This window comes from Sipha flava, unplaced genomic scaffold (genome assembly GCF_003268045.1).
Source record: "Sipha flava isolate LNK unplaced genomic scaffold, YSA_version1 85_pilon_pilon, whole genome shotgun sequence".
Lineage (NCBI taxonomy): Eukaryota > Metazoa > Arthropoda > Insecta > Hemiptera > Aphididae > Sipha > Sipha flava.
In genome coordinates this window covers 681,619-709,116 of record NW_020273627.1, presented here as the reverse complement: position 1 = coordinate 709,116, position 27,498 = coordinate 681,619, and the positions used below count along the sequence as shown (strand labels likewise).

The window sequence follows — 27,498 nt, the reverse complement described above, 5'->3', positions numbered from 1 at the left end:
GTCTATAGTGAGATGTATTTACTTGAAACAATACTGTATTCTTGGTTGCATATCTATGTCTACCAGGGTAGCTCACCGGGATGCCGGAAAATTTCTCGGTATACCTTGGTTATTATGTGGCTACCCGCTTCTGTTATATTGTAAAAATTATTTTAATTTAATAATTATTCTTAATAATGGTTATCTAATGTTCTCTATGTTAGCACATCTTTTCACGGCGATAATTAGACCAACACTAACATATGGATGTGAGATATGGCCTTTAACAAACAAAATGGAACAAAAACTTATGTCGTTCGAAAACAAAATACTTAGAATCATCTGCGGCCCAGTATATGACAACGACATAGGGTGTTGGCGCAAAAGAATAAACAAAGAGATCCGAGACTTGACAGGAGTACCAAAGATAATCAACTTTGTAAAAGCACAAAGAATAAAATGGTTTGGACACGTGATGAGAAGGTCAAACTCTGATTACCTTAAAGTGGCGGCCAAATGGAAACCCACGGGAAAGAGACCAAGTGGACGGCCAAAGAAGCGATGGATAGATGGTATAAAGCAGGATTTAGAGAAACTAGGGATATCAAATTGGGAAGAAAAGGTACAAAATCGGGAAGATTGTGACGCGATGCGGTAACATTGTCCTACGTGCACCACCGATCTTCCGCGACGACCCGCGGTCGATCAGTCGGTCGAAAGTCGGCACTCGCGTACAAACTACAAACACAGTTTTGTCATTTAAAAATTTTTTTTAACCTTACCTTGTTTAACCAACACACCAAGAAAGTAATTACATAATAATTAGTACATTCAATAGTACATTGATCATGGACGTACGAAAAGGGTTTTTAATGGAAAATTCGTACCTTAAGTACAAACTCATGAAGAAACACCACCTACGACAAAGAAATGAAATCAACATTATTTTTGGACTAGTGTTCGTGATGGTCCATAAAATAATAATATAAAATAAAATAAGTTGTCATATAAAATATCGTCGGATTATTATGTCACTACTCGTTCAAACATGTTCCGACACGTTCAGACGCGACTATACGCGCGAAAATATCAAACTATTTGATCGCGATCGCATCGTGCCGCAACACATCGCTTCGCGCTTTGAGTGCGTTTGACCACGTAGGCCACTTTCGGCGAAGGCAATTGTTTGTAATTTTCGCGTCACTTCGCGTTCGCGTTGAGTTCGCTCAAGTAGGACCCCGTGTTATACTAAACAGTATTTTGAAACTCAAATTCCGAGCGAAGGCAAGCAAATGCTGATGAATGCTGAAGAACGAACACGAACGAATAGTCTGCACGGTGGGGTCGAATCTTTACCGAATTCGCGTTCGTTCGTGTTCATTCGCGTTCGCGACCGTAATGTATACGCACCTTAACAACCAGTCCTACGAGTAGCACGAGTCAAAAATACAAAGAATCAAAGTGAACTAGTATTTACTTATTCGATTATGAAGATTAAAAATAGTATTCCTCCCTCGGTCCTTCTTTCGATGAAAATCATTCGAAATATTGTTTCATCCGACACACATTTCGAGATCAAGAATTCATTGTTTTTAAAATAAAGTTATCACTCGAAATAATCTCTCGGGTAATAATCGAATTATTTTGATAATCGAGATATCTCGATTGTAAATATCGATTACACCCATCACTAGATCCAATTACTGTAGCTCATACTAAAACAATAGTCATTGAGGTAATAAGTCAACTTCAAGTATAATATAAAAGTTAGCTGTGCATTAGACCGTCAAGTAAAATGGTGGCTGCCACCCGATACTAACTTAAATATTTGACGACTTTTGCAGTATAAATATAATAAGCAGCATTATAGGAACATAAACAATCACAAATTAATCACACATTAAACAAGCCATTTATCGATAGATCACACACTGGACCAGCCACTAATCGGTATATCACACATTGGACCGGTCCCTATTATGATACGTACACATTTACAAATTACAATAGATATTTATTACGCACTCACCCTGTATTAACACTGTTATAACAATCATATTATGATCATATATTAATATATCTATGATTACAACACTCAAGAGCCGAAGATTTGTTGAGTCATGTATAAGTTTAGTTTGTAAATCTCCCCCCCCCCCCACTGAAAAATATGTTTGATATAATAGTCGTATAACATTATTTTTAAAAAAGCTACAATAAAAAATTTATGAAATTTATAGTTTTTAAACATTTGTAATTTATGTCAATACTTTCGTATTTCGAAGACTCGTGTTTTAAGTTTTCTTTAGATAGACTGAATTGTAAATATTTATTTTAGTTATGATTAAAATTTGTTCATTTTCATATAATTGTGGTAGTATATCACGCAAATAATAATAGCTATATTACATTATATGATACGAAAATATTCATTTTATTTAAATGACCTCACTATTTGCTAAAAAAAAACCTTAGCCCATGTAAAAAAAATATTTGCCACTTGGAAAAAAAATTCTAGTATTACGGACATACGTTGATGTAGGTCCTTACAAGTATCATTATATGGTGGACCACATGCCACATGATTAATATTAATTAGAATAACTTATAATAGGCACCAGTAGTGCGGTTGTAATGGCTAAAGGAATATTGGCGTTTTCCAAATAACAATATGGTAAATACAAAGCACACAGTGGTATATAACCTATGTAAAAAGTGATTCTGCGAAATACAGAGTACACAAAGCCAAGCGTAATAAATAATCCAGGGTTGAGCGCATACTAATAAGGTATACAAATGATTGACATTTGGGAGACAAAAGTAACTATTTAATGTTAGAATAAATACGAAGAATTCATGGAATTAGGTATTTTGCATTATCATAATTGAACGACGTCCGGGTCAAGTATGTTAACCTACATTTAACTTATATTTAAGTTTCCTAAAATAAATCAGAAATATTATGGTACAATTTTTTCATTAATATTTAATTAAGAGTTATAAACATAACATATTAAGAATAAAAAAAATACTTATTAATTTATTTCATTATGTTATTGGAATTACTAACACAAATTTAAAACATAGAATCAGAAATATTATACTAACCAGTTCATGGTTAACTTCATTTTTATTCGAACATACCCAATCATATTCAAATCTTCAACTCTTTACACCAATATCAACACAAAACTCAGGGTTACATGTAAAAAGAACATTGTATAAAAATTGAAAAATATTTTAAACAGTTTTAAAATTAACCTAGTAATATATTTATGACATAAAAATTGTATGCTTAAATATTTTATAGTTTAATTATTTTCATGTCTAATTTTATATTGGAAAAAAAAATAATATACAATTATAAAAAAAAAGCATTGAAAGTAGCGTAAGATGCTTTTAAAATGTGGAACAACTGTGACCATTCTCCATCATCAAATTCAACGAATAGCGATTAAACCAGATTCTATCAATTTTTGGATTTTACTAGCAATTTCTGGATTTTTCAAATGACTGAAAAAAATTTTTTTTTATGTAACAAAGTTGTTAACAATTACGATACCTATAACTACTGATATTTAATTAACTTACTCGCTCAAAGCTTTAGGATCATTCTGCATTTGTTCAAGAATTAAACGCATTGCAGGATCTCTAATAATATCTTGAACTTCAGGATCAGCCATTGCACGCTTACGCATTTCTTCAGGGTCTGAATTGGCTGCTATAGAACAGGCTCGATAACCTTCTAAGGCTTCCTACAAAGAAAAATTAATAAATATAAAAATGAAATATCTGAATTGCAAGTATTTGAAAATGTATTTAACTCACAGTATTAGATGCATCGATTTCCAAAGCTTTTTGATAAGCTGATAATGCTTTAGAAGATTGCTGCATACCCTGTAAGATCTTACCTTTTCTTATCCATCCTTTCACTATAAAAATAAAAATTAAGTTAGACTCCAATATAAAATACTTAATAATAAATAAAATCGTACAAAATTTAGGATCCAACTGAACACATGTTTCACAGTCTTTCAACCCCAAATCAAAAGCTGCTAATTTGGTATAACATGCAGCCCGATTGCTGTAATATTTAGGCTCATCAGGATTACGCATAATGGCTTCACTATAATATTTAACAGCATCAGCAAACTGACCTATAAAAAAAAAAAAAAAATATATAACTTATCAAGATTAAACTTAACAAGACACCACCAGAGTGAATTTTTTTTTTTTTTGACTTATCCCTTGTAATTATTAAACATACATATAAATATAAACCGTATCAAAAATTACCTTTATTGAAAAATTCATTTCCTTTTTCTTTAGCTTCTTCAGCTTTTACTGGATCAACATATGCTTTACGTTCATCTTCTTTTATTTTTTTTTCTAATTGAGTAATAATAGTCTTGACTTCTGGAGTTCTGTGTTCAGACATAGATTTTTCAAAATATGTTTTAGCACTTTTATAATCCTAAATAATAATCAAATTAAAAAAAGTAAATTGATTAATTATTTTTAAGAAATATTTTTAATTAAAAATTCTAACCTCTAGTTTTTTATAAGCATTTCCAATTCTAGAGAAAGCTTTAGCAATTAATTTGAAATCTGCTCTATTTTCTCGACCAACTTCAACTGCTTTTTCACATTGCTCAATACATTTTTTATATTCCTTTTGTTCAAAATAAACAGCTAAACAAAATTAAGTTATTAATAAAAATCAATGATTATAATGTAAAAAAATTTGATTAAAATTCATGCTGTTCTCTAGGATTTGTTAATTTATCATTAAGGTTTATTTTTTCGTTGAGCTAGATTATAAAAAGCTAATAAAAAAAATAAATTTATTTAAAAAAATAACTGCAACAATAATTCTTATATTGCATAATATTGAAAATAGTATCTTTGTACCAGCCACATTATTGTAAAATGTCATGTTTGTAGGTTCTAACTCAATAGCTTTATTGTAATGTGTAAGTGCTGCATCAAAGTTCTTCTTTTTATATTCTTCGTTGCCTAAATCCTTTTCTTTTTTTGCCTAAACAAAACAAAAATAAAAATGATAAATTAATAATTTAACAAAAAACCTTAACTAATAACAAAATATATAATTCAATATAAAACTATTTTATAAAAATAAAAGCATTACCTAGACTGAGAAAAAATTAAGTATAAACAAGTATAAACGCTTAATTGCCTCTTTTTGTTCTTCTGTTAATCCTTCATCTTCATTTTTTTGTGGAGGAGGTGAAGGTTCTTTCTTGCATTCTTTTTTCGGTTCAGGAGGAGATGTATATGATGGTTCAGTTTCCATTTTTTCATCATCTCCCATTAAATTGATTCCCATAATAACACTTAATGCTGCGGAAATTCTAGGATCTTGCATGTGCATTCTAAAATTACATCAAATTAAGTAGTTAAATAATAAATTTAGCCAAATTAAAAAATAAAATAATATATGCAATTTTAAATTTTTGTATGATTAGATATTATACCTCAAGTATCAAATTAATAATGGTAATTTTAGTTAACACAAATAATTTATTAAGACTCAACAGCACTTAGATTTAAAGTTATCTGTTGATAAAAGCAGATGCATAAACTTAAAAAGAGAATCAAACCTTCTATTGTATTATTTAATATTACAATATGTTAAGGCTCTAAAACCTACCAAGTAATACCTGTTGATTCAAATACCCAGGTTTTCCAAAAAAAGAAAAATGTAAAATCAATATTGTTTATTTCTCCTTAATACATTCACCCCCGCAAGTATATTCCTAGTCTAGTGTCACACGCTGCATAACTGTTGATAACATATTATGTGTGCCGATAATATGTGTGTTTTCATGCTTTTGATGGGACTTCGAGAGCGATCAACTCTTGATGGACCGGCAGGAAGATCCATGTTATTATAATATAAATTAAATATATACTAAAATATAGAATACGAATTATAAAAGAATAATATGTCTAGAAAAACAAAAGCGTGCAAATTGCAAGGGTACTGTAGTTGTTTTCAATATAGTTTAACGAAAATACACAGGAAACACAAAACCAACTGCAAAGCATTGTTTATTAATACGTTCTGAATGGCCATGATAAATATTGAAGCAGTGTTTCTATAGCCGAATTATTTATAAACATATCTAAATATAAAAACTAGTGACGATCACGGATCGGCGGCGGCCATAAGCACGCTACTACTAGCGCCGATCTGTAATCAGCGGTGGCAGTGAACGAGTTTAACTATACTTAAGTAATTTAACAATAAAAGGTACCCATTAATTGCACTTCCGGGTACCAAAATGATTAAATAAACAAGTATCAGGAGTCCTACTAAATGAAAAAAGTACTTACAAATAAAATAAAAATTTAAGAATAAATTAATAATTTATGCATATAAATAGAAAAAATATATACAAGATCACTTCAATTGTACAAATAAAACAACAATACTTAATGTTATGAATTAGAATCAAAACAAATTAATAAAATGTGTATTAACAAATGTAATGAATTGGACATATAAGAAACAATGAAACAATGATAGAAGGAAATATAGACGTAAAAACTGGAAAAGGTAGACCAAAAAAACTATTTATGAAACAAATCATAGAAGATATAGGAAAAAATAAATACAAAGAATTAAGAGTAGTATGATTGGATAGAGACCAGTGGAGATCTATCAAAATCATTGAACAAATCTAAGGATGGAAAAAAAAAACAAATTTAAGACCAACATTGTAACTATATAATAACTTACATTAACTTTTGAGGATCTCTTTGACATTCCATTAGTAAAGTCATGAACTTTGGATCTTTGATAAAATCTTTAGTTCTAGGATCTTTAGCAAGTTTCATAAATGCTTCCATAGGAAAACTACTACTTGGTCCAAAAGGATTCTCTCTTGACATTTCTACATCTCTTAAACAGTCAAGCAACTGCTGGTTGTTAGGATCATACTTCAGCCCCTCTTCATATGCAGCAATTGCTTCATTTTTCTTACCTAAGAATACCAGAGCTGCTCCCTTTCTCGAGTATCCCTAAAACGAAAAAAATAGCACTTCAATTATGAAAGCCTCATAATTATATCAATCAATCAATCAATCAATCCAACTAACTTTAGGCCAATCGGGTTTAATAGCCACGGTCTTTTCAGCATCTTCTAATGCTTTTAGATATTGCCCTTGCTTGGCATATGCAGCTGATCGATTACTAAAAAGTACATGATTATTGGGATCTATTGCAATGGCTTCAGTATAATATTCAATAGCTTGTTCATAATTTCCAGCTGACAATGCAGCATTGCCTTTTTCTTTTAAATCTAATGCCTTAACATTAACATAACAAAAAATAAATAAAAATATTTAAAGCACATGTGTGATAGATATTCATGAATGAGACAACCCAATAGATTGTAAAATAATTTGTCTCAGTCATAAAAAACTAGTATTATATATACAAAAACTTTAATTTGTACTGGTAAGATATTAAAAATCAACATAAAAAAAAAAGTGGGTGTATTTATATTTGAGTAGGGTTACCGATTTAAATTTAACAAATTACAGTACTTACCATAACTTTGATGTTACAGTCCGTAAAGTCAACGCAATACAAGAATGAAGTTGAAAGATTGAATCAAAAATAAAACATAAAAAAAGAAATAGTGATTCTTATAGCCCACGAGAATCGTAGTACTAATTCGAGATCAAAAATCAAATGTTGAACAGACTGAACGTCGAAATTGAATTCTAAACAATTGTCGGAGAATATTCTAGAAGTGTCTTGAAGAACAATCACCGGCCAGTGCAACCAATGTTAGGTGTTGAAACGCCATTTCATGATTGGTGACACTGTTATTTATTTATTTTTTTTAATATATCATGACTATTAATTTTTAATTTTTATATATTACAACTTGATTTCCTCATGGTTTAAATGTGGAAAACGTGAAAGCTTCAACTAAAAACTTGAATTTATTTTTTATTTTATTTTATTTTTTTTTTTATTAGTATAAGCACCTGAAACTGTTTACGTTATCACATTTTAGGAAAACTAACTTCTAACTCTGATTTCCATTTTAATTTTTTACTTTTTTACTAACCAGGTGCATTAAGTGAAACATCAGTATTATGTTTTACTGAAAACTATCACATTATTCTATTAGACATCAAATGATTTTTCATTTCTATTATTTCTCATTTTTTTTATCACAGCATTTATTTCAATAGCAACATTTCTAATTGTATTTTTTTGTTTGTAGTTTCTTACTCAAAATATTTCAATATATATATAAATATCTTAATACTTTTTAATATTATGATTAAAATAAACCAATAATTATATACTCTTTATAAATTATAAAATTAAAAACATTTTAAATCAATTTTATATAATTACTCTCAATTAATATTCAAACATTCTAACTATAAGTATTTTAATTTTTGATTGATTTAAAATTAACCTACATTTATATAGTATTGATTTGTAGTTCACATCTGAGTTGTACTTCAGCACCTTTCAATCTAAGAATCAGCAATACGAGCTAGGATAATACAAGCTGGAGATATGAGGATATTATACCATTTTGAATACTATCGATCAAATAAGTTAGTAAAAAAAATTGATTGACAACAATAATTTATAACTAAATTATATGTAAAACATCAATTGTAATTAAGATTTATTATATACTGATATAATTTATATCTCATTTTGTTACAAAAAGTTGTGCAAACACATTATTCAGTTGAGTACTGTAGTTATTAAAACTCAAACTGTATGGCGTCCGCATAAAAAATTCAAATGATATTTATAAAGAAGGATATTAATACAAATATAAATACATTTCATTTTATAAGATATTTTATTTAAAATTGTCTTGTCATATTTTTATACATTTTATTACTACACTATTCAATAATTCGAAGTTTTTAAACATAAAAATTACATTTATTTATATAAAAAAAAAAAAAAGATTTAAAAATAAACAAATGATTTTATAAAAATAAATTTTTCATTCATAATCCACTAGACATTTCCAACAATTAAAAAAGTTAATATGCATATCAAATACAAACTTTTAATAACTAACATAAAAAGGAAAAAAATCAATAATTTAGAAATATTAAATTTTACATTCATAATTTGTTAACTATAAACTAATTTAAGACAATGTTCTGCACTTTAAAAATGTTAATGCAAACATTATCAGATGTGTTTAACTGGATCTATGATATAACAAAAATAATGCATACAAATAGGTACATCAGGAATTTTAGATTTATTCATCAACATTTGACTGAATTATTAATAGGTAACTGAAGCACACTCATTGAATTAACAAGATCACCAGACTGTAATCAAAGTTTAAAAATTATTATCAAACATAAATATTATGTAATAAACATACAAATATACATACTTCCTCTTCATCATCTTCATCTTCATCATCATCATAATCATAATCATCGTCAATTTCATATGCCAACCTTCCAGCATAACTTTCAATACTTGAATCTACTTTTTCTAATAAATATTCAATAAGGTTTTTTCTGTTCAGAGCTTTAGCAAAATGTAATGCAGTGAATCCACTTTTATAATCCTAAAAATAAACATATACATTTATTACAAATGTCCATAAATTATCAATAATTAAATTCATTGAAAATTTATTATTTTTATATCAATTAATTGTTAGGTAATTCCTACAATTTTAGAATTTAGAATGTAGATTTTTTCTAATTACTTTTCAAAACTTATTCAAATTATATAACAGTAAAAACACTAGCCTTTTGTAATTACCTATTTTTAATTTCCAAATATATAATAGTTACTAAAAATTGTGTATAATAAATAATTTTAAATGAGTTTTTACAAAAAAATTTTTTAATGATTTAGTTTTTATTGCACTAATAATTAATATATAGATAAAATAAACAATTACAAACACTATCTTATAAAAAAAGGCCAAAAGAACTAGGTATTTGACTATTTTATTTTCAAATTATGATTAGCTTATTTTTAAATTCATGAATATTTGTCACATAATATATTAATCACTGAAAAAAATATTTTATACTTACTGTGATATTAACATTTTTTGAGCGATCAACTACAAATTTTAGTATATTTAAATGATCAGCAATTGTTGCAATATGAATACAAGCTAATCCTGAAACAAAAAGAAAAATGTATTTTTGTTTTAAATCCAAATCAAATATAATTAGTGTATGTACCAATACTAATATTTTATTGCTTTTTAAGTATGATAAATATATATTATTTTTTAAATGTTTCAAATTATAAATCTCTTTTATAATTTTAAATACGATTATGTCTTATTAAAAATCTTAAAATATTGATAATAAGAACAATAATTAACACTTATAATTCTAAAAAAAAAAAATAAGAAATCCATCTGGCTAAAATAATGATAATTTTAAAAGCCCACAAAACCTTAATAGTGAGATTTTCATAACTAAAATATACAATAATTTTACTTGAGATTCCAAACTTTATATTGATTTAAAATGTTCTTATTTACCAAACCAAAAAGTACTTTATTTTTATTTAAAAACTTAACTCAACTAACCTTTAATATATATTGGTTAGATAGCAAAAAACGACACTTAAAAAATTAGTTTTAGTATGTTAATGTACAATCAAATAATAAAAAAAACATTAACACTTACAAAACATTAACAATAGAGTTAACATCAGTCCTAAGTAATATCAATTTATAAATATTCAAAATAAATAAGAATATAATTTGTTCACAATATTATTCATATAATATAGTCTACAATTTTAACAATTCTAAAAAAATTAAATCAATTCCTTTTTATAGTTAAGTTATACTTTATTTTAAATAAAAAATTTTATAATTAGCAAATTACTTCCATAGGTAATAAAAAATTAATATTTTATTTTAAAATATAATAAGAAACTAAGAAACTAATATTAATAATTGTCAAAAGATAAAAAATCATATTATCAATAAACGATGGATAATTAATTAAATTAAAAAAATAATTGTTGTTCAAGAATAACATGACTCCGGTTAAAAATATTTAGATTTACAATTATGTTTAACATATTACATTTAAATTCATTCATTCCATAAATTCACATGACATCATTGCAAAAATCATGGCCAAATCTGAAAACCAAGTAGGGGAATGATCAAGGACAATATATTATATCAATAATATATTATATTTTACCTACTGCTAAAAGTTATTTCCTCCTTTCAAGTGAAATAAATTTAATATTTGTGGGGTACTTAAATAAATAAAAATATAAAAACAATTTTAATATATCCCTAAAAATTATAAATTGTATTATGATAATTCTAGAATTTTTATTTCATAAAAACTATGATTTTTAGGAGAGTATACCTATAGTAATTAAACACATAACCTATTAACACGAATATTAATACAACTCATTAAATCACAAAGTGTATACATGATATTTTATTAAAAAATAAATTAAAAATATTAACTGGTATTAAATAACACCTACAATTTAGAATATTGGATATTAGCCAATCACAATTTTAAACATACAACAAAATATGCCAGATAAAATAAGTTATAAATAAAATACTGTTATAATACCTATTTTATTATTAAATATATTTATTTATGCATGATGTATATAGCTATTCTTTTATTTTCTTAAAATTAAACTCATGTATAATATTTGTTTATATACTTATAGTATTTATGAAATATTTGTAATAATAAAAAAATCACCACAATTGTAATTTCAAACAAAAGTATAGTATAATGTAATATTTTTATTAGAATTAACTACAATAAAGTGTTAAGTTATAACTAGGTTAATGGCTGTTAAAAATACTTACCATCATAATTTATAATATCTAACATTTTTGATAATGTTAAATGTTTAGATAAAGTATTTAAACAATCCAGAAATCCATTATAACAGGCTAAATGAATTGCTGTATTTCCATCATAATCTAACAATTCTCCATTAGCTTTAGCAATCATTAGAGATTCAATTATTTCGCATTGATTGGTCAAAACAGCCAAATGAAGAGCACTCTAAAAAAATTATATATTCAATCAGTAAAAAAAAAAAATAAATAATAATATATCTATATTAGTCTTAAACATAAATAAAGAGTTAGTCAAATACATATTTTAATATATTAAATATTCATTAATTTGGAAAATAACGATTTAAATAAATTGATTAACTTAACATAAAAATATTTTATTAATTATCTGTAGTGATAACATTTTTTCAGTTACCTTTAACTTAAACTATGATTCATAAACACAATTAGAAGCAATTAAGGTCAGCTTTAAAAGTTTAATAATTGCTCATATTTATTTATAATTTTTAATACCTTTTTGAAACATTCTAAGGTCATACAAATAATTTAAATGTAAAAAAAACTAACTAACTAATTTTACTCGCTACTTTTAATATATATTTCAAGTTAGTGATTTCAAATCTTATTCAATGAAATAAAATCATTTAAAAAATTATGTTCAGATAAATTTAATATTTTTTTAATGGGAAATATAATTTATCACATTTTTTTTAAAAAATCAATTTTATAAACTGTTTTATAAAATAAATATAATATTTAATTATGAATAACTGTATGTATATATGCACATACTTGTCCATCATAGTTTTGAATATCAAGTAGGTTAGATTCTGGACAATTTTCAATCAACCGTTTTGCCTCTTCAACATATCCACAAAGAATAGCAAGATGAAGATTTCTAAAAAAATAATAAAAAGAATTAAAATTAATATTTAATTTAACTATTGTTTAATCAATGATCAACTTAGGATTTATCAAATAAGAATATGATAAAAATAATCGTCCAAATTCAAATTTATACATAATAGTTATACTGTTGTAATTTATATTCTGGTCAAAAGGAAATCAATTATTTTTCTTCTCCTAATAAATTATACAACTGTAACTAGAGTAAAAAATATCAACTATTTATATTTATACTTAATAATTGCTTACTAGTAGACTAAAAGTTATTGTAAAGACTTATTTCATAATTTATTACCTTAAAAACAAAGAATATTTCCTACTGAAAGTAATAATATAGGAAATGTATATATTATTTCATAACTAATACATTATTAACTAAATACATTTTAAAATTTAAAAAAATTATTATCTGCCAAATTTACTTCAAAATTAGAGATGCTAAACACAGTTAAAAGACTAATTAAAAAGAGACCAGTAGTCTTGTTCTTCAAAGCCTTTTTAAAAATGTACAATAATTTTAAAAAAATTCATCCCTTGTCATAAAAAATATATATAATAAATATAAAATACATAAATATATTAGTCTCTGACCTCGACATACTTCTATACGCACACCTATACCTTTAAGGTATACATATAATAGTATACATAACTAATGTTATTAATAATCACTATTTTTTACAATTTATTTGTGTTACCCATAAAATTATTGAATTCAATACTAATTATGGTTCAAAATAGTAAGTACTGTATGTATAGTAGTTAAGTAATAATTTTATAAAAATATTTCTAACCAAACTCATTTCACTACATAATTGGACATCTAGAAAGGAAAAGATTCTTGTTTAAAACAAAAAAAAAGATTATTTTTAAACCATTCACCCTTTTTAAAGGGAGAACCAAGGTATCTAGCACAAATGCAGCTTTCCATACAGCTATTTAAATAATTTCTAAAACTTTACTTATACATTTAAACTCTCAATAAATAATTAAGATTATAGGTCATATATTAAACTGCAGACCTTGTTCCCTGTATTTCAGAAAAAATTATAAAATTATAAAACTTAATTTGAAAGAAATATGTTTCATATCTAGCAGATTCCTGACAAGTTCAGATTTTTGATAAAATAGAGATTTTTATTATAACCGTTAATATTAACATTTATATTTTATACTGTTATATTTTGTAGAAAGTAGGTGTAGGTTTTAATATTACTTATTTTCCAATCAAATTTGATATTATCAGTTAAATATAAATAATATACATACGTGTCTCCATATTCATCCTGTTGAAAATTAAACCTCCAATCATATTCTTTCTTTGGAAATTGTTTAGAGATGTCTTTAGTATTGATATCTAATTCACTTACACAGCCCGAATCATCATCAATATTCACTGTGCTGCTCAATTTTGTTTCTTTAGGATTGTTAACTAACGGTTGGATATCATCATCACTATTCTCCTTGGGAAATAATTCATAAGATTGACTGACATCTGATACAATTCCAGAATCAGTTTTTACATTTGCTTCATTGAACTTTTCATTTTTAATATGTTGCTGTTGTTTCTCCCGCTTGCCTAAAGGTTCATTCTTTAATTTAGTTGCGTTGCTTTTTGACCACATGATGTATTTTTAAAACAGTATTTTAGAATGTTTAAGTATGAAACGACTTCTTTTTTTTTAATTGAGAGATAAAAAGTGATTTACACCTATCGCAAATATTGCCTATGCAACATATCAGAAAATGATTTCCTTGAAGAGGTGTTTATACTACAACAGTTGTACACGGATTTAAAACGCAATAAAGCAACAAAATTATTTCTATAATTCACTACAAAACACAGAGAGACTAGAAAAAATATTGGTAATCGACAATTATTAAACAATTATAACAAAAATAAAAATAAAAAAAACTGCTGCGAACACAGAATTTAAAGTTGTAGGTAAAATTCAAATAATTCTAATGTATTGTTATTATTGCGACATGGTATCTACACACAACAAAAGTAATAACAAGCAATGCTCAGTGTTCGGTAGATACTACATAAAAGATACTTTATGGCAACATACCGAAGTCTGATGCCTGAACTACTCTGGTGTATGAGTTTCACTAGTTAGAGGAAAGGAAACATTGCTTTTTACTGAGTAGAAGATAAAGCGATGAAAACGAAGCGGGGCACTATAACACTACGAAGCAGTGGATCCACTTAGAAAGAATATTTAATTCCCTTTAATATATTAAATGTAGTATAAAGAAAAGATAGAATACTTTCGAAGCCTTTAATTTAGAATTTACCGCTCTCTTAATTCTAAATTAAAACTTTTAAACATAAAAAACTTGGTTGGGTAAATTTTTTTCCATTTTAAAAACAATAATAATTAAAAATAAAATATTTTATCATATTTCCCGTAATAGTATTGCTAATTATACTAATTGCTAATCTATTTTTTTTTTATAGATTACGAGTATATACAACATATAATAATAGAGTAATAGCACAGATAAGATGAATCAGATGTTATCTGTGGTAATTACTCTAAGGGCCCAAAAGGCTAGAAGTAAAATTGATTTATTTTTGTAGCGTTTACATTGTGCGTCTAATAAAATTAGTAAATATCAAAAATGAAGATGAAAAAAAACGAAGTAGGTTCAACAAAAAATATTGAAATATCCAATAACATTATCTTAATTGCAATACATGAGCCGTGATAATGTGGATAGTGGTTACCCACAAACTTTTTTATCGAATGAATGGCTATGATTTTTTTCAGTAGCAATTGCAGTTACTACTGTTACTGAAAAAGTAGTAGTGAAAATATCAGATTGGTACTTCATGTATTACGCCAATATCATAATATCACGTTCAAGTTCTATAAAAAAATTATCAAGTTCATTTAATTTTTTTATTTTTTTTTTTTATGAATTACTTACCTACGTTCTATATAAACAGGGGCATATTTGAGTTAGAGCATATTTAGGGTTAGGGCATATTTAGGTCCTATTGGTTCTGCTTAAAAAATTTAAAGGAGCGGTAAATTTTTAAAAGTTTAGAGGGATAATAAATTTCTATTCCGTATAGTTACATACTAAGATTACGGACCAGTTTTTTAGGTCCCAACTTTTTATGAACATGACCTTAAAAAATAAAATAAAATTATTCACAAGCACTAAAAAATAAAAATAAAAAATAGTAAACCTAGTAATTAAAATAAGAAATTTTTAACTAATATCTTATTTAAAATGGTAAATAAATTTGATCTTCCCAAAAATGATTCAAATTCATTAAAAATATAAACGTCGTTCATGTTCGCGTTCTACATATTTGAAAAAAAAACGAGTGACGTTTACATATCTTTCACAAAATATGAACGTGAATACATGAACGATTAATGTAATAATATCCAACTATACTATTATAGTATTATATAACAAAATTGGTTTTAATCAATACACTGAAATATAATTTTAAAATGACGTAATATTTACTTTTTCTTGGGAGTTAGTACCATATATATACATTGATAGGCATACATTTACATATTAAAAATGAATTTATAATTTTTATTTATTTTGAGAATTCAAGCCAAACCGAATTTCAACAAAATGCAATAAATATATCATATAATTGCATACCCATACATAATATTAAGGAATAAAAACAACACATTTTTTTATTTATTTAAGACAAAACAGGTTTTAATTGGTATTCACAGAAAACTATCCGTCTTGCATAAAAAATATATAATAAACAAAAATATCTTTATTAATATTCATAATAATATTTGATTTGTATGATTTTGAATCACTATTTTAAATTTAATAGATCTAGTAAAATAATAATTTGTAATAAATAAACGAAATGTAATATGTTAAAATAACATTTTCATCAGTAACACTATAAAAAAGTTAATTCGATAACTCATAAAAAATTATTTGATTATTAAATTCATAGTCTTAATAGTCATTAGTCATAAAAATGTATACAAATTTAATAATATTACAATATAAAATACAAATCAATTTTAAACACTTAAAATCTAATACATAAAAAATTATTTTTTTTTTCAAATAATCAGTTTTTTCTCCGAAGTAAGTATTTAGTTACATTACTCTGTATATTAACAGGTTAGATATTTATATTTTTTAAGGAATGTAAAATCCCAATGACTTCATGTCATTGTATTTGCCCATATAGCTATACTAATTATTGTAAAATATGTATGTTTATTTGGTTTTAAATTATCTGTTTTATACTGAAACTAAATGAATAATAAATTAAAATTTTAAACATTTTAAACTAATAAAAATACACAGTAAGTAGGTATTGTAAGTTATTTGGAAAGTTTTAAGAAACAAGATTTTATTTTCATTATAAAACGAAGAAGGAACTCATCGTTTTATAAAAACTAGATGAACTGTTGAAAGTTAGTATAAAGCTCATAACTATAAGTAGATATAGAGTAGGTAGTATATTTTAAATAAATATACCATACATGTTAGTAGGCCTTTTGAACCCAGACCCCCCCCTCGTATGTACGCCACTGGTCGATAGTAACATAACAACACTCGACAATTAGATCGAAAATTCTGTATTGTTTTAATTTATTTTAGTTGATTTTAACATAAAAAAAGGATAAGCCTATTAGAATTTACTAATCTGAAATTTGAGTTGATAAATTACAAGTAGGCAGGTAATTTTATTTTTAATAATTTGTAGTCTTCTTTAATCGGTAAAGCACGATTGAGCATAAAACGATTGAGCATAGACCTTTTTAGCAACACGATTGAGCATAGAATATTTTATGCGACGTTGCCACATTCACGTTGCCAAAATTTTGTAATTTATTATTTTCTCGTATTATTACACCAATTATTATGATATCTGACGCGAGCCGTGAGCTTTATCGGCTTTATAAATTTTATCGACAATGTTATCGATTAATAAATTAGTTCCGGAGCAAAACGACGTTTTAAACATTTAGCATCGGGGGAAAATATAAGATAATTAAGATACAAATCCAAAATTATTATAGAAATAATATCAGTGTTCGATCACCTGTGTAGTGTATAGTGCGTGTATACTTAGTGCGTTTTTCTATTTTTTTAAAATATGGATATAACAATTATTTTATCGGAAAGAGGCAAAGAATTGGCCCTAGTTAATTTATACAAGTATAAATTAATTGGAGAGCGAAAAAAAGACAATCTTTTGAGATGGAGGTGTACTAATAATAAATGTTCGGCAATAATGTTCTCGGGTTTCGATAAACGTAAAGTGATTGAAACTGCTGGACAACATAATCACGATAAAAATTCTATTGAGAAAATAGAAACGCAAGTTTTAAGAGAAAATTGCAAAAGAAAAGCTGAAGAATCAATTTACACACGGCCACTTAAAATTATTCGCACCGAACTTTTAAATTCTTCTCCAACATCAAATTTAAACAATCAAAATGTAAGAAATGTACGGAAAGCAATGTATGATAAACGGAAGCAGACCTATCCTAAATTACCAACTTCTTTGGATGAAACAATTCATCAATTAAGTGACTTAAAAAATGAAGAATGTTTTAAATATAAGGGTCAACAATTCATTTACATGCCGACTGATGATAATTTTGTATGTTTAACTACAGAACAAAATCTACAATTTATGACAAATAATTGTACTGAGTATTTTGGCGATGGCACATTTAATTATGCTCCAAAATATTTTATTCAATTGTACACAATACATGGATATAAAAATGGATACTACTTACCACTTGTTTACTTTTTTTTACCAAATAAAACTAGGTCTACTTATATTAAAATGTGGCAATTTTTAAATAATTTATGTTTGAAATTATGCGAAAAAAGTTTGCAAATTAACACATTTCATGTTGATTTTGAAATTGGAGCTCATCAGGCAATTACAGACGTGTTTGGAAATATTAAAATAATTGGATGTAGATTTCATTTAGGACAATCATGGTGGAAAAAAGTAAGAAACAGTTATATAATATAGTGCTTTTTTACTAAAATATAATAATTTGTTTGTAGATTGTTGGCGAACCTTCACTCAGAATAGCATACATGGACAACAGTAATGAACTAGGGAAATGGTTGAAAATGTTTTTTGGTTTGGCGTTTATTTCCCCAGAAGAAGTAGTTGATGCATTTCACGAGTTAATATCAATTTGTCCAAATGATGACGGTTTCATATTTTCTGATTACATTATACACAACTATATTGAAGATCACTGCCAGTTTCCTCCAAATATTTGGGCGGAAACTCCTTCGCTAAACCCAAGGTTTTTAACAATATTTTTTAAAACTTATTATAAAAACTTTTTTTACTAATTTGTATTGTTTTATTTAATTTTTTTTAGAACGACCAATGCAGCTGAAAGCTTTCATCGCACGTACAATTCACAGTTTTATTCACCTCACCCCCATGTTCATACAGTCGTTAGGGTATTGATCGAAACACAAGCGGAAACATCGACTAAGATCAATTCAATTCGACACAAGCCTGGAAAATTACAATCCGCAAAAGAAATAAAAAAAAATGAATTGAATATTCAAGCCTACAGCCAGTTTTTAAATCGTAAGAATACGGAATCTTTATTAATTTATTTAAGTCAAATTGGAAGCAGATACCAAGGTGTATCAATTTAATTTATTATTATCAAAAAATCTAGCTAGGTATATTATACTGTATTATAATATGAATGTGACAACTATTTATAAATATTTTGATTTTATTATTTTGATAAGTCATAAGTCATAACTATTATTATTATTTTATTATTAACAAAAATATCTATATACTGTGACAGCTATTTATACTACTATCATAAGTATTTTCATGCATATTAAATATTGACTATGAAAACATGATATTTTTTTGTCATGTTATATTTTGATTTATTATAATTATTTAAATAAATGTTTTTATACGATACAGTTCAAAATTGAAAATGGCAACGTTGCAGAGTTTTTTATGCTCAATCGTGTTGGTTTTCTTTTGTATTTCAATTTCCTTTGATACGCCGACAATTTATGCTCAATCGTGTCGCAAGAAAGGTGTTTTATGCTCAATCGTGTCGCAGCCTCTTTAATTTATGTTTTTAAAAAAATGTCAAGGATGGTGTGGTAGGGAAAGATGTGGGTGGGTAGGTATTGAAATATATGTTGTGCATCATGGTTCATAAATGTTAACCACACCACTGACATATACTATAACGTACATGGATATTAATATATAATCGTATGAAATGTTCAATACGTACAAGCAGTGTTCAGAAGTCCTCAGTATACGAGTATTTGTAATTAAAGTAGGTACAGTTAAAATGCAAAATTCATTGTTCCTTTGGAATTTAATTCAATATAAATATAAAGTACATTAGTATTTTGAACTTTGTAGGTGCAAAAATACAAATTACATTTAAATTTAGACAATAAGAATGGAGGTGGTTATGACAAAAATGAGAAGATTTGTGAACTTAAATAAAGAAATTAAAAATTAAAATTTTTTTTTTCGAAGAAAAATACATTCAGATCAGACTTTGATGAATAACAATTTTTTTTGAAATTCAGACTTTGAAACTTGATAAATATAAGTTAAATGTGTATTTTGTTATTCATGCTATGATTAATAGTCGTTGATCTGGTATTTCGGAACTTGAATAATATGAAATATAATATACTACAAAATACAAAATACTCTTGTACTTTGTACTTTGAGTGTTGACAAATACAAAATACTTGTGTATTTTGTAATTTTAGGTTTGGCCAATAGAAAATACTCATAAAATTTTGTACTAAAGTCTAGAAAAAATACAAAATACTCGTGTACTTCAGTGGCGCACACAGAGTGGGAGGGTTAAGGGATTGTAACTCCTCCCGACATTTTCTCCGATGTCTAGGTTAAAATTTACAAATTTTACAAGTTTAAAATATGAAGTGCTAATATTGAATACCTAGTATCATTGAATATAGAATAGTCTATTCTATTATCAATGATATTATTTAAGTCAAAATATATTAAGGATTTGCATAATTTTGTTTATTGTAAAATGTGTTATATTTTTACCTTGACCCCCTCCCACAAAAAAAATCCTGTGTGCACCACTGGTGTACTTTGTACTTCGGTAATGCTGAAATACTTATTAACTGAACAATGCGTGCAAGATACAAATTGTAATGTCCAAAAGATGTCCAATAGTTTAAGGTAGTTTAAAAATTTTACAATAAAACTCGATTAACCGTCACTCTCTGTTATCCATCATCATCATCGTTAGGCAATCGTGATAATATCATTGAAGCGACTGTCAAACGTAAAAAATGTTTTTCTAATAATCTACATATACGATAAATGTGACGTAAACGCATCACAAACTGAATGATTTTTAATTAAATTTAAACAGTGACTGACGAGTAACCAGGTCTTACGTCAACGTTGATTAAGAAATATTGCGGCTAAAAGAGCTCGAACGTCAAAAAAAAGAAAATAACAGATTATTTTGTTTAAAATGTTTGTTCAGTTTCAGTTTAGTAGTGTTTAGTGTGGTATGTAATGTGTAGTGTGTATGTATATTATTTATTTTTCTGAAAACACAAACGTTGTAAACGTTATATACATTTATTGTTAAATTTCTGTTAACTGTCTTTATCCGTTAAAGTTTCGATCCCGGTAGTGACGGTTGATAGAATTTCTACTATACCTATAGGTACTAGGGGGCGATTTGTTGCAATTCTATATAAATAATATTTGATTTTTGGGTATCTATAATTTTTTACCAAGTCAGTTTAAAGTTGTAGGATTAGTATGATGAATAAAACAATTTTGGATTATAAAGTAATAAAAAATGTGACTCACAGTATTATTAATTTATGAAAACGAATATAATTGTTACAACTGATTTAAATTATTGTCGTTGGCGAATTCGTGACCTCTTCAGAGATTCCCTAATGTTTTAATTTAAATAAATCACTAAGGCTATTTAAACTGAATTACCACACACTTATATAAGCACCTTTAATGTCAAAGCTAAATAATAATAAAAATAATAATAATAATAATAAGAAAAATTGTATATATATATACCCAGTAAGTATTCGTGAATTATAAACACCTTGGTCTCAGCCATCATAATACACGTGTTGTCCGAGCCGGTAAGTGCACAACAGTCTTGAAAACGCATAATTTACGGTTTGGTTATTCGCTGCTGAACTACTCCCTGAATACAGCGATGGAAAACAAAGACGGATAGGAAGTATGTTAAAATTTTAAAAAATAAAATAATTAGAACAATTGTTTTAAACTCAATTCACAAACCGGCTCACTGCATTTCTGTTTACATACCTACAACGGCGACACTCGGGAGTGCACGGACTACGATCACACGAGCAACAGCGAAAGCGAAATAATATCCTCGCGCAGGACAATAAACTATATCTTAGGTAGGAGACTCCGCCTATATAATGTAAACGGACTAATGACTGTAAAATGTATATGCGCGTATGATTATGATATGTATTACACACTGTTCATCGGTGTTCTCGCAGTATAATAATTTTACGATTAGGTAACGATAACTCCTCTGCGTACACTCGTATGAAGGGTTTTTTCGGCTGATCATTGATACGCAAAAAAGAGTTGACGCACACGCTGCGACAGCTGTAGATAGCGCGACACCATCATACCGTATTGATAATAAAGAGAGGAAAAAATAATAATAACAATAGTAATACAATAGCGAAAAGCCACTGACACTGCGTGAATTGGTCATGCGGAGTTTCCGCCGATTCACATCGGAATCGTAGAAGGTTGGATGAAGATAACCGTGACCGTTAACTGCACGGCGGCAATAAAGTGTACTTACTATACAGTGCTTGACTTGTGGGGGGGGGCGGATAACCCCGATTAATTTTCAGAAATTTAAGCATCTCCCTACTATTATTACGTTATAATTATAACACTTAACAAGTCTTGGGGACGCTATTTTACTTAAAGTAAACAGTCTCCCTTCTTTAATTTTGCCAAGTCAAGCACTGCATACGTACGGGAAACGAGTAACAGACGAGAAGGAAACAAAAAACAGAAAAACCGAAAATTATAATAATAATAATAATAATAATAATAGCGGAATTGCTTCACATGCCGTTCGTCTGCAGATCCGACCGGGGGGATATTACGCGACCGACGCGTCGGCGACGTACGCTCTAGCGAGGAATTTAATGAACGGGGAAAACCATTTGTTCCGGCCAGGCGGCTAAGCAACTGATTTTTTTTATCATCGGGTATTCCCGCGACTGAGGTCACATACCTTCCGCCGACCGGACTAATAATTACGTAGCGCCGCGCGTCGTTTTGGAGGGAGTGCTCGTGCGTGTGCGGAGTGAACCACGACGATTCCGTTCGATCTTTTCCTCCCGCGTGTGTACGATTCTCGGTAAACCGTAAAAGGGGTTTTTACCGCCACCGACGTTCGATCGGCATCACATCAGCAGTGCCCACGATTAAAAAGACAGTGCCCATGATAGATGGAGTAAATTTACTTGATCGTGTCAGCACCGTCCGTGCGACCTTATGATGCAGGCATGTCGATATCAGTTTCAAGTGGACCAAATTATATATTGAATCGTTTACTACGTGAGCCGCACATAAAATGTTAACGAAAAATAATCAATAAAACTTACTCGATTACAGTTCATTAGAATATAAGATATAATAACGTACACCAAACATTATCTAAGATAGTTGCGACATGACGTTAATACAATTTAATTTTTTTACTATTTATTTTTTAGTTTATCGATTGATATTGGTAGACCTGGGACACAGACAAATTAGCCGATTGATACGCATAGAGATTCAAAGTCAGTGTTTTAGGCGGTCAAGAGACGAGCCTCGAATTTTGGGCTTGTTTTTCGTGCCGCGCCGTCCATTTTCGTTTTTAGTACACTCTTATATATCCTGGGATAGTTGGTCTACGCTATATGCAGCTGGATACACTATCTATGGTCGGTGGAAGGCTTTGAGTCTCAAACTCAGTATAACATAACATAATAATTAGAAATAAGTTAAGAGTTCGATATGCCCACCCCCAACTAGACGCCAATTGGACGATGGCCAGCATATCGTATTTTATCTTGTACCAAAAGAAAAACTATGAGTAGTTTTTTTTTCATATCTAAAGATTGTTGTCTAATAAACTCAATTAGTTATTATAATTCTAGAGGTCACTACTAACCTCTATGTATAATTAATAGGTAGTTGAAATAGGTAACTCATATGTGTAGAAGGAAATGTTATGAAAATTGTTAGGAAAATCAATCAAATATCTATCTACATGTTACAAATAATTTATTATAACTCTAGAAGCTGTTTAATTAAACTACACATTTAACGAGAACAAATTCATCATTTTAAATTTAAAGTACAATCAGGATTATTTTGTAAGCCTGCTCATAGGCGTATGCATTGGTTGAGTGCCAGGTGTGCCCAGGCACCTCTCAAAATGATGTGAATGAGGCGCTACAATTAAAGTCTAAGAGTAAGTGCCTGTATTTTAACTAATTTTACACAAATTAAATGTACTTTATTCTAAAAAATATTTGGTAAAAAATAAATTATGTTTCGTAATAAAAAAAATGAAGTAGAATGTACTACATTGTCGTGCAAAAACTAATTATGATAATTGACTACAAAATTATACATCATAAATAATTTATATCTGAGAAAAATATACGAGATTCAAGGGAAACATATTCAGTGGGATTAATGTATCACAATATTAAATTAAAATTATAATTTTATTTAATTAATTATTTATACATTATTATCATTTAACTACAAGTTTTGTTTAGATAGGACCTTAAAGTATGGTAGGTATCCCCTGAAATACAGGTATGCGAACGCCTATATGCTTGTTATTATACCTAGTTTTAAAATTATTTTTTTAATGAAATTAAATGAATTTTATGCTTTACAAATTTAGAATAAATTATTAGAAAATTTTAATGAGCTTAAATTATCAGTTTTTGGTCATTAAAAAAGAATTCCAAAATTAAAATGATATTCCTTTAAATATATCCTATTATATTATATATAATTCCCATTAAATTTCTATACAATTGTAAATTTATTTTAACTCTAGCTATAACTAATATTTTCAATTTGTCCCTTAAAACAGGTATTTTCCCTATTATTTGGAAATCATCGTTCATGTCCCCTATTTTAAAGAACAGTAATTCCTCTTGATCACTAACTATCGCCTAATCTCAGTTTTCAGTTATACCGAAGCTCTTCTCTAAATTAATTTCATCTTGATTATCAAGCTACTTCTCTTCATTTCTCAATAACAATCAATTTGGTTTTATACCTAAACGTTCAGCATGTCATAATTTAGCTTTAGTAAAAAACACTATACTAGAATTTTTCGAATGCAACCCTGAAATTGATATAATTTACCAACTGGTACATCGACTTTGCGAAAGCTTTTGATAGCGGCAATCATGAGCTGTTGTTTAGTAAACTCAAATTATTTGGTTTTCTCTCTGATTGCAAAATAATTATTAAGCATTGCTGCTTTGAGTCTGCCTAATATATTGTTCCATTAAGAATCCAAAAAGGTGATGATTTATACACTGTATTGTTTAATATTTTTATAAATGATCTTTTTAATGCTGTACGGAGCTCAAAAATATTATTGTTTGCCAATGATGCAAAAATTGTAAAGATATAAAATCTCATCAGAATTTAGCAGACTTGCAAGAAGGCCTAAATAAAATTGAAAGATGATGCAATGATAATTGTCTATCATTAAACATAAATAAATGTTTTATTTCTTAGATCCGGCACTGAGTGTGACGGTAATTGACCTACAGATAAGGCCATTCGAGTTAATGATGTTGGTTAAATCCATATTGAAAGCGCAGTACTTTGAAATTTTTTTGATGAAGATGGAGCCGGAGGCCTTATGGTGCGATCTGTGTGAAGCGAGTTCACAGGATCATCCTTGAGGTTGGTTAAGGGCATAATAGTTGCTATGTCGTTGGTGTTATTAGTGGTAAGTGGAGTGAAGTGGTTTTGTGAACGTAGACTTTAGACTTTTTCTCATTTTAACTGGGCACAGTTGATGAGGTTGACCAATTTCTTTTCGTGGATTTTAGTATATACAGTGAAGCAAAACCAATTTTCTGAACTTTTTTTATTATAATGACGTTTTTAATTGAGACTGATAGCTAATATTGGCCATAATAATTATTAATGAGCGTTCATAGAGATAACGAAGCGAAAATAATACGATATGATGTATGTGTTTTCATGATGAATGTTATAGGAGAATTGTTTTCTCATTCTTAAAATATACTACCTATACATTTAAATATTCTAAATCAATTGCGTGCTGGTGTAAAAACATTTAATACCAGTTGATAAATAAAATTAACCCAATGGACCACTTAATTTTTACATAAATAAATTACGTACTTACAATATACCTAACATGAATGTATCATTTTAAAAATATTTTACACAAGTGTAAAATTTAAAGATTGCTAAAGTATGATGATTTGTAGACGGAGAGTCCAGTGACGTCATTTTACGGATTCAAAATCAGACGTTTAGAACAATAACCACTTAGAATATAAAAATAAAAAAATACGTGGAAAAAATGCAATAATATTTAAAAATGTTTAATAATACAACTGTACAAGAACTGATTAGCGTATGAACGTTGTTTTTTATGAATACATACAGACGTCTTCTTCATTTTATTTTATCAAATCAAATTCCTATTGAAAATTGAAACTCTGACTTCTGAGTAATAAAACTAATAATAATATATGTATTTCATACTTGGTAAATTACACTAAATTTTCTTCTTCATAAATAATTGTAATTGTATATTTGTATATTTTTAATTAAAATTAAAATCTTAGAACATGAACAAATGATTTTACCAAATAATAAACAAAAAAAAATTACTTGTTTGAAAAAATGACCTAACGTAAAAAATTATTTTATATTTTTTTCATTATAATATAACATAATTAAATATTTTATCATCTCTCATATATAAAAATGTAACAAACATGAGAAATTGAGATGGCTGAGTAATCGAAAATTATCGATTTCAAAATTTAAATTATTATATTTCTTTATTTATCAATGATTAAATATTTTAAATTAATTACAATTATAAACAAAATATTAAATTATGACTGCTTTATTTTAATTTCTGGTTGTTTACATAAAAATTTAAGATTTTTCATTTCTTAAGCACAGATCCGTAGCTAGACCAAATTATCAGACGTGGATAACTACATTTTTGGAAGGACATTAGAAAAAAAATAATATAGTGCATAACATACCATTGCATAGTATATGTACCTATTTAATACTAGTTGGGGGGGGGCAACTCCTCACCTTACTCTCACCAAGACTACTGGCCTTCTTAAGCGAAAGATTTCAGACTCATATGCAAACATAAAAATGTCTGTTATTTTATAACAAGTTAATGATATAACAGGATAATAATTACATACCCTTGCTTGTTATACAAATATTATAGTCGTGAGGATTGTATTTTTTCAAAACAATAAAATTTATTATAATAGCTGAAACTAAAATATTTGAACTATTTTTCTATACATATTTAACGTTATCTTCATTTACATTATGTTTAACACGTAATAATAAATTGTTTATTAGATATTAAAATTATATAAACTTATAAAATATCCAACTTAAACT

The 27,498-nt window shown here is 27.4% G+C and overlaps 3 protein-coding genes across 3 annotated transcripts; 1 reads left to right on the top strand and 2 right to left on the bottom strand.

The window, feature by feature from the left end:
• Window positions 1-3,284: 3,284 nt before the first annotated feature.
• LOC112693327 (stress-induced-phosphoprotein 1) lies at window positions 3,285-7,750 on the bottom strand. The gene is made up of 11 exons (XM_025568317.1): window positions 7,553-7,750; window positions 7,099-7,308; window positions 6,740-7,020; window positions 5,174-5,369; window positions 4,888-5,014; window positions 4,526-4,668; window positions 4,273-4,450; window positions 3,972-4,133; window positions 3,805-3,908; window positions 3,568-3,731; window positions 3,285-3,489 (listed from the first exon to the last, which is right to left on the bottom strand). The coding sequence occupies exons 1-11, from the start codon at window positions 7,553-7,555 to the stop codon at window positions 3,417-3,419; spliced, it is 1,641 nt and encodes a 546-aa protein (XP_025424102.1). The 5' UTR covers window positions 7,556-7,750; the 3' UTR covers window positions 3,285-3,416.
• Window positions 7,751-9,159: 1,409 nt separating this feature from the next.
• On the bottom strand, window positions 9,160-14,907 carry LOC112693328 (NF-kappa-B inhibitor cactus). Its single transcript, XM_025568319.1, has 6 exons — window positions 14,019-14,907; window positions 12,636-12,741; window positions 11,847-12,048; window positions 10,063-10,151; window positions 9,402-9,581; window positions 9,160-9,333 (listed from the first exon to the last, which is right to left on the bottom strand). The coding sequence occupies exons 1-6, from the start codon at window positions 14,372-14,374 to the stop codon at window positions 9,268-9,270; spliced, it is 999 nt and encodes a 332-aa protein (XP_025424104.1). The 5' UTR covers window positions 14,375-14,907; the 3' UTR covers window positions 9,160-9,267.
• Window positions 14,908-18,574: 3,667 nt separating this feature from the next.
• LOC112693329 lies at window positions 18,575-19,469 on the top strand. The gene is made up of 3 exons (XM_025568320.1): window positions 18,575-18,735; window positions 18,795-19,045; window positions 19,124-19,469. Exons 2-3 carry the CDS (start codon window positions 18,828-18,830, stop codon window positions 19,410-19,412), a joined length of 507 nt encoding a protein of 168 aa, XP_025424105.1. The 5' UTR covers window positions 18,575-18,735; window positions 18,795-18,827; the 3' UTR covers window positions 19,413-19,469.
• Window positions 19,470-27,498: the final 8,029 nt, after the last annotated feature.

Coding starts and splice junctions, on each gene's coding strand:
- LOC112693328 (XM_025568319.1), bottom strand. CDS start 14,374: ATGTGGTCAAAAAGCAACGCAACTAAATTAAAGAATGAACCTTTAGGC. Junction 12,742..14,018: donor CAGGATGAATATGGAGACAC/GTATGTATATTA, acceptor TTATTTTTTTAG/AAATCTTCATCTTGCTATTC. Junction 10,152..11,846: donor AGATATTATAAATTATGATG/GTAAGTATTTTT, acceptor TTTTTGTTTCAG/GATTAGCTTGTATTCATATT.
- LOC112693329 (XM_025568320.1), top strand. CDS start 18,828: ATGGACAACAGTAATGAACTAGGGAAATGGTTGAAAATGTTTTTTGGT. Junction 19,046..19,123: donor ACTCCTTCGCTAAACCCAAG/GTTTTTAACAAT, acceptor AATTTTTTTTAG/AACGACCAATGCAGCTGAAA.
- LOC112693327 (XM_025568317.1), bottom strand. Junction 4,451..4,525: donor ATGCTTATAAAAAACTAGAG/GTTAGAATTTTT, acceptor ATTATTATTTAG/GATTATAAAAGTGCTAAAAC. Junction 3,732..3,804: donor AAATCGATGCATCTAATACT/GTGAGTTAAATA, acceptor TTTTCTTTGTAG/GAAGCCTTAGAAGGTTATCG.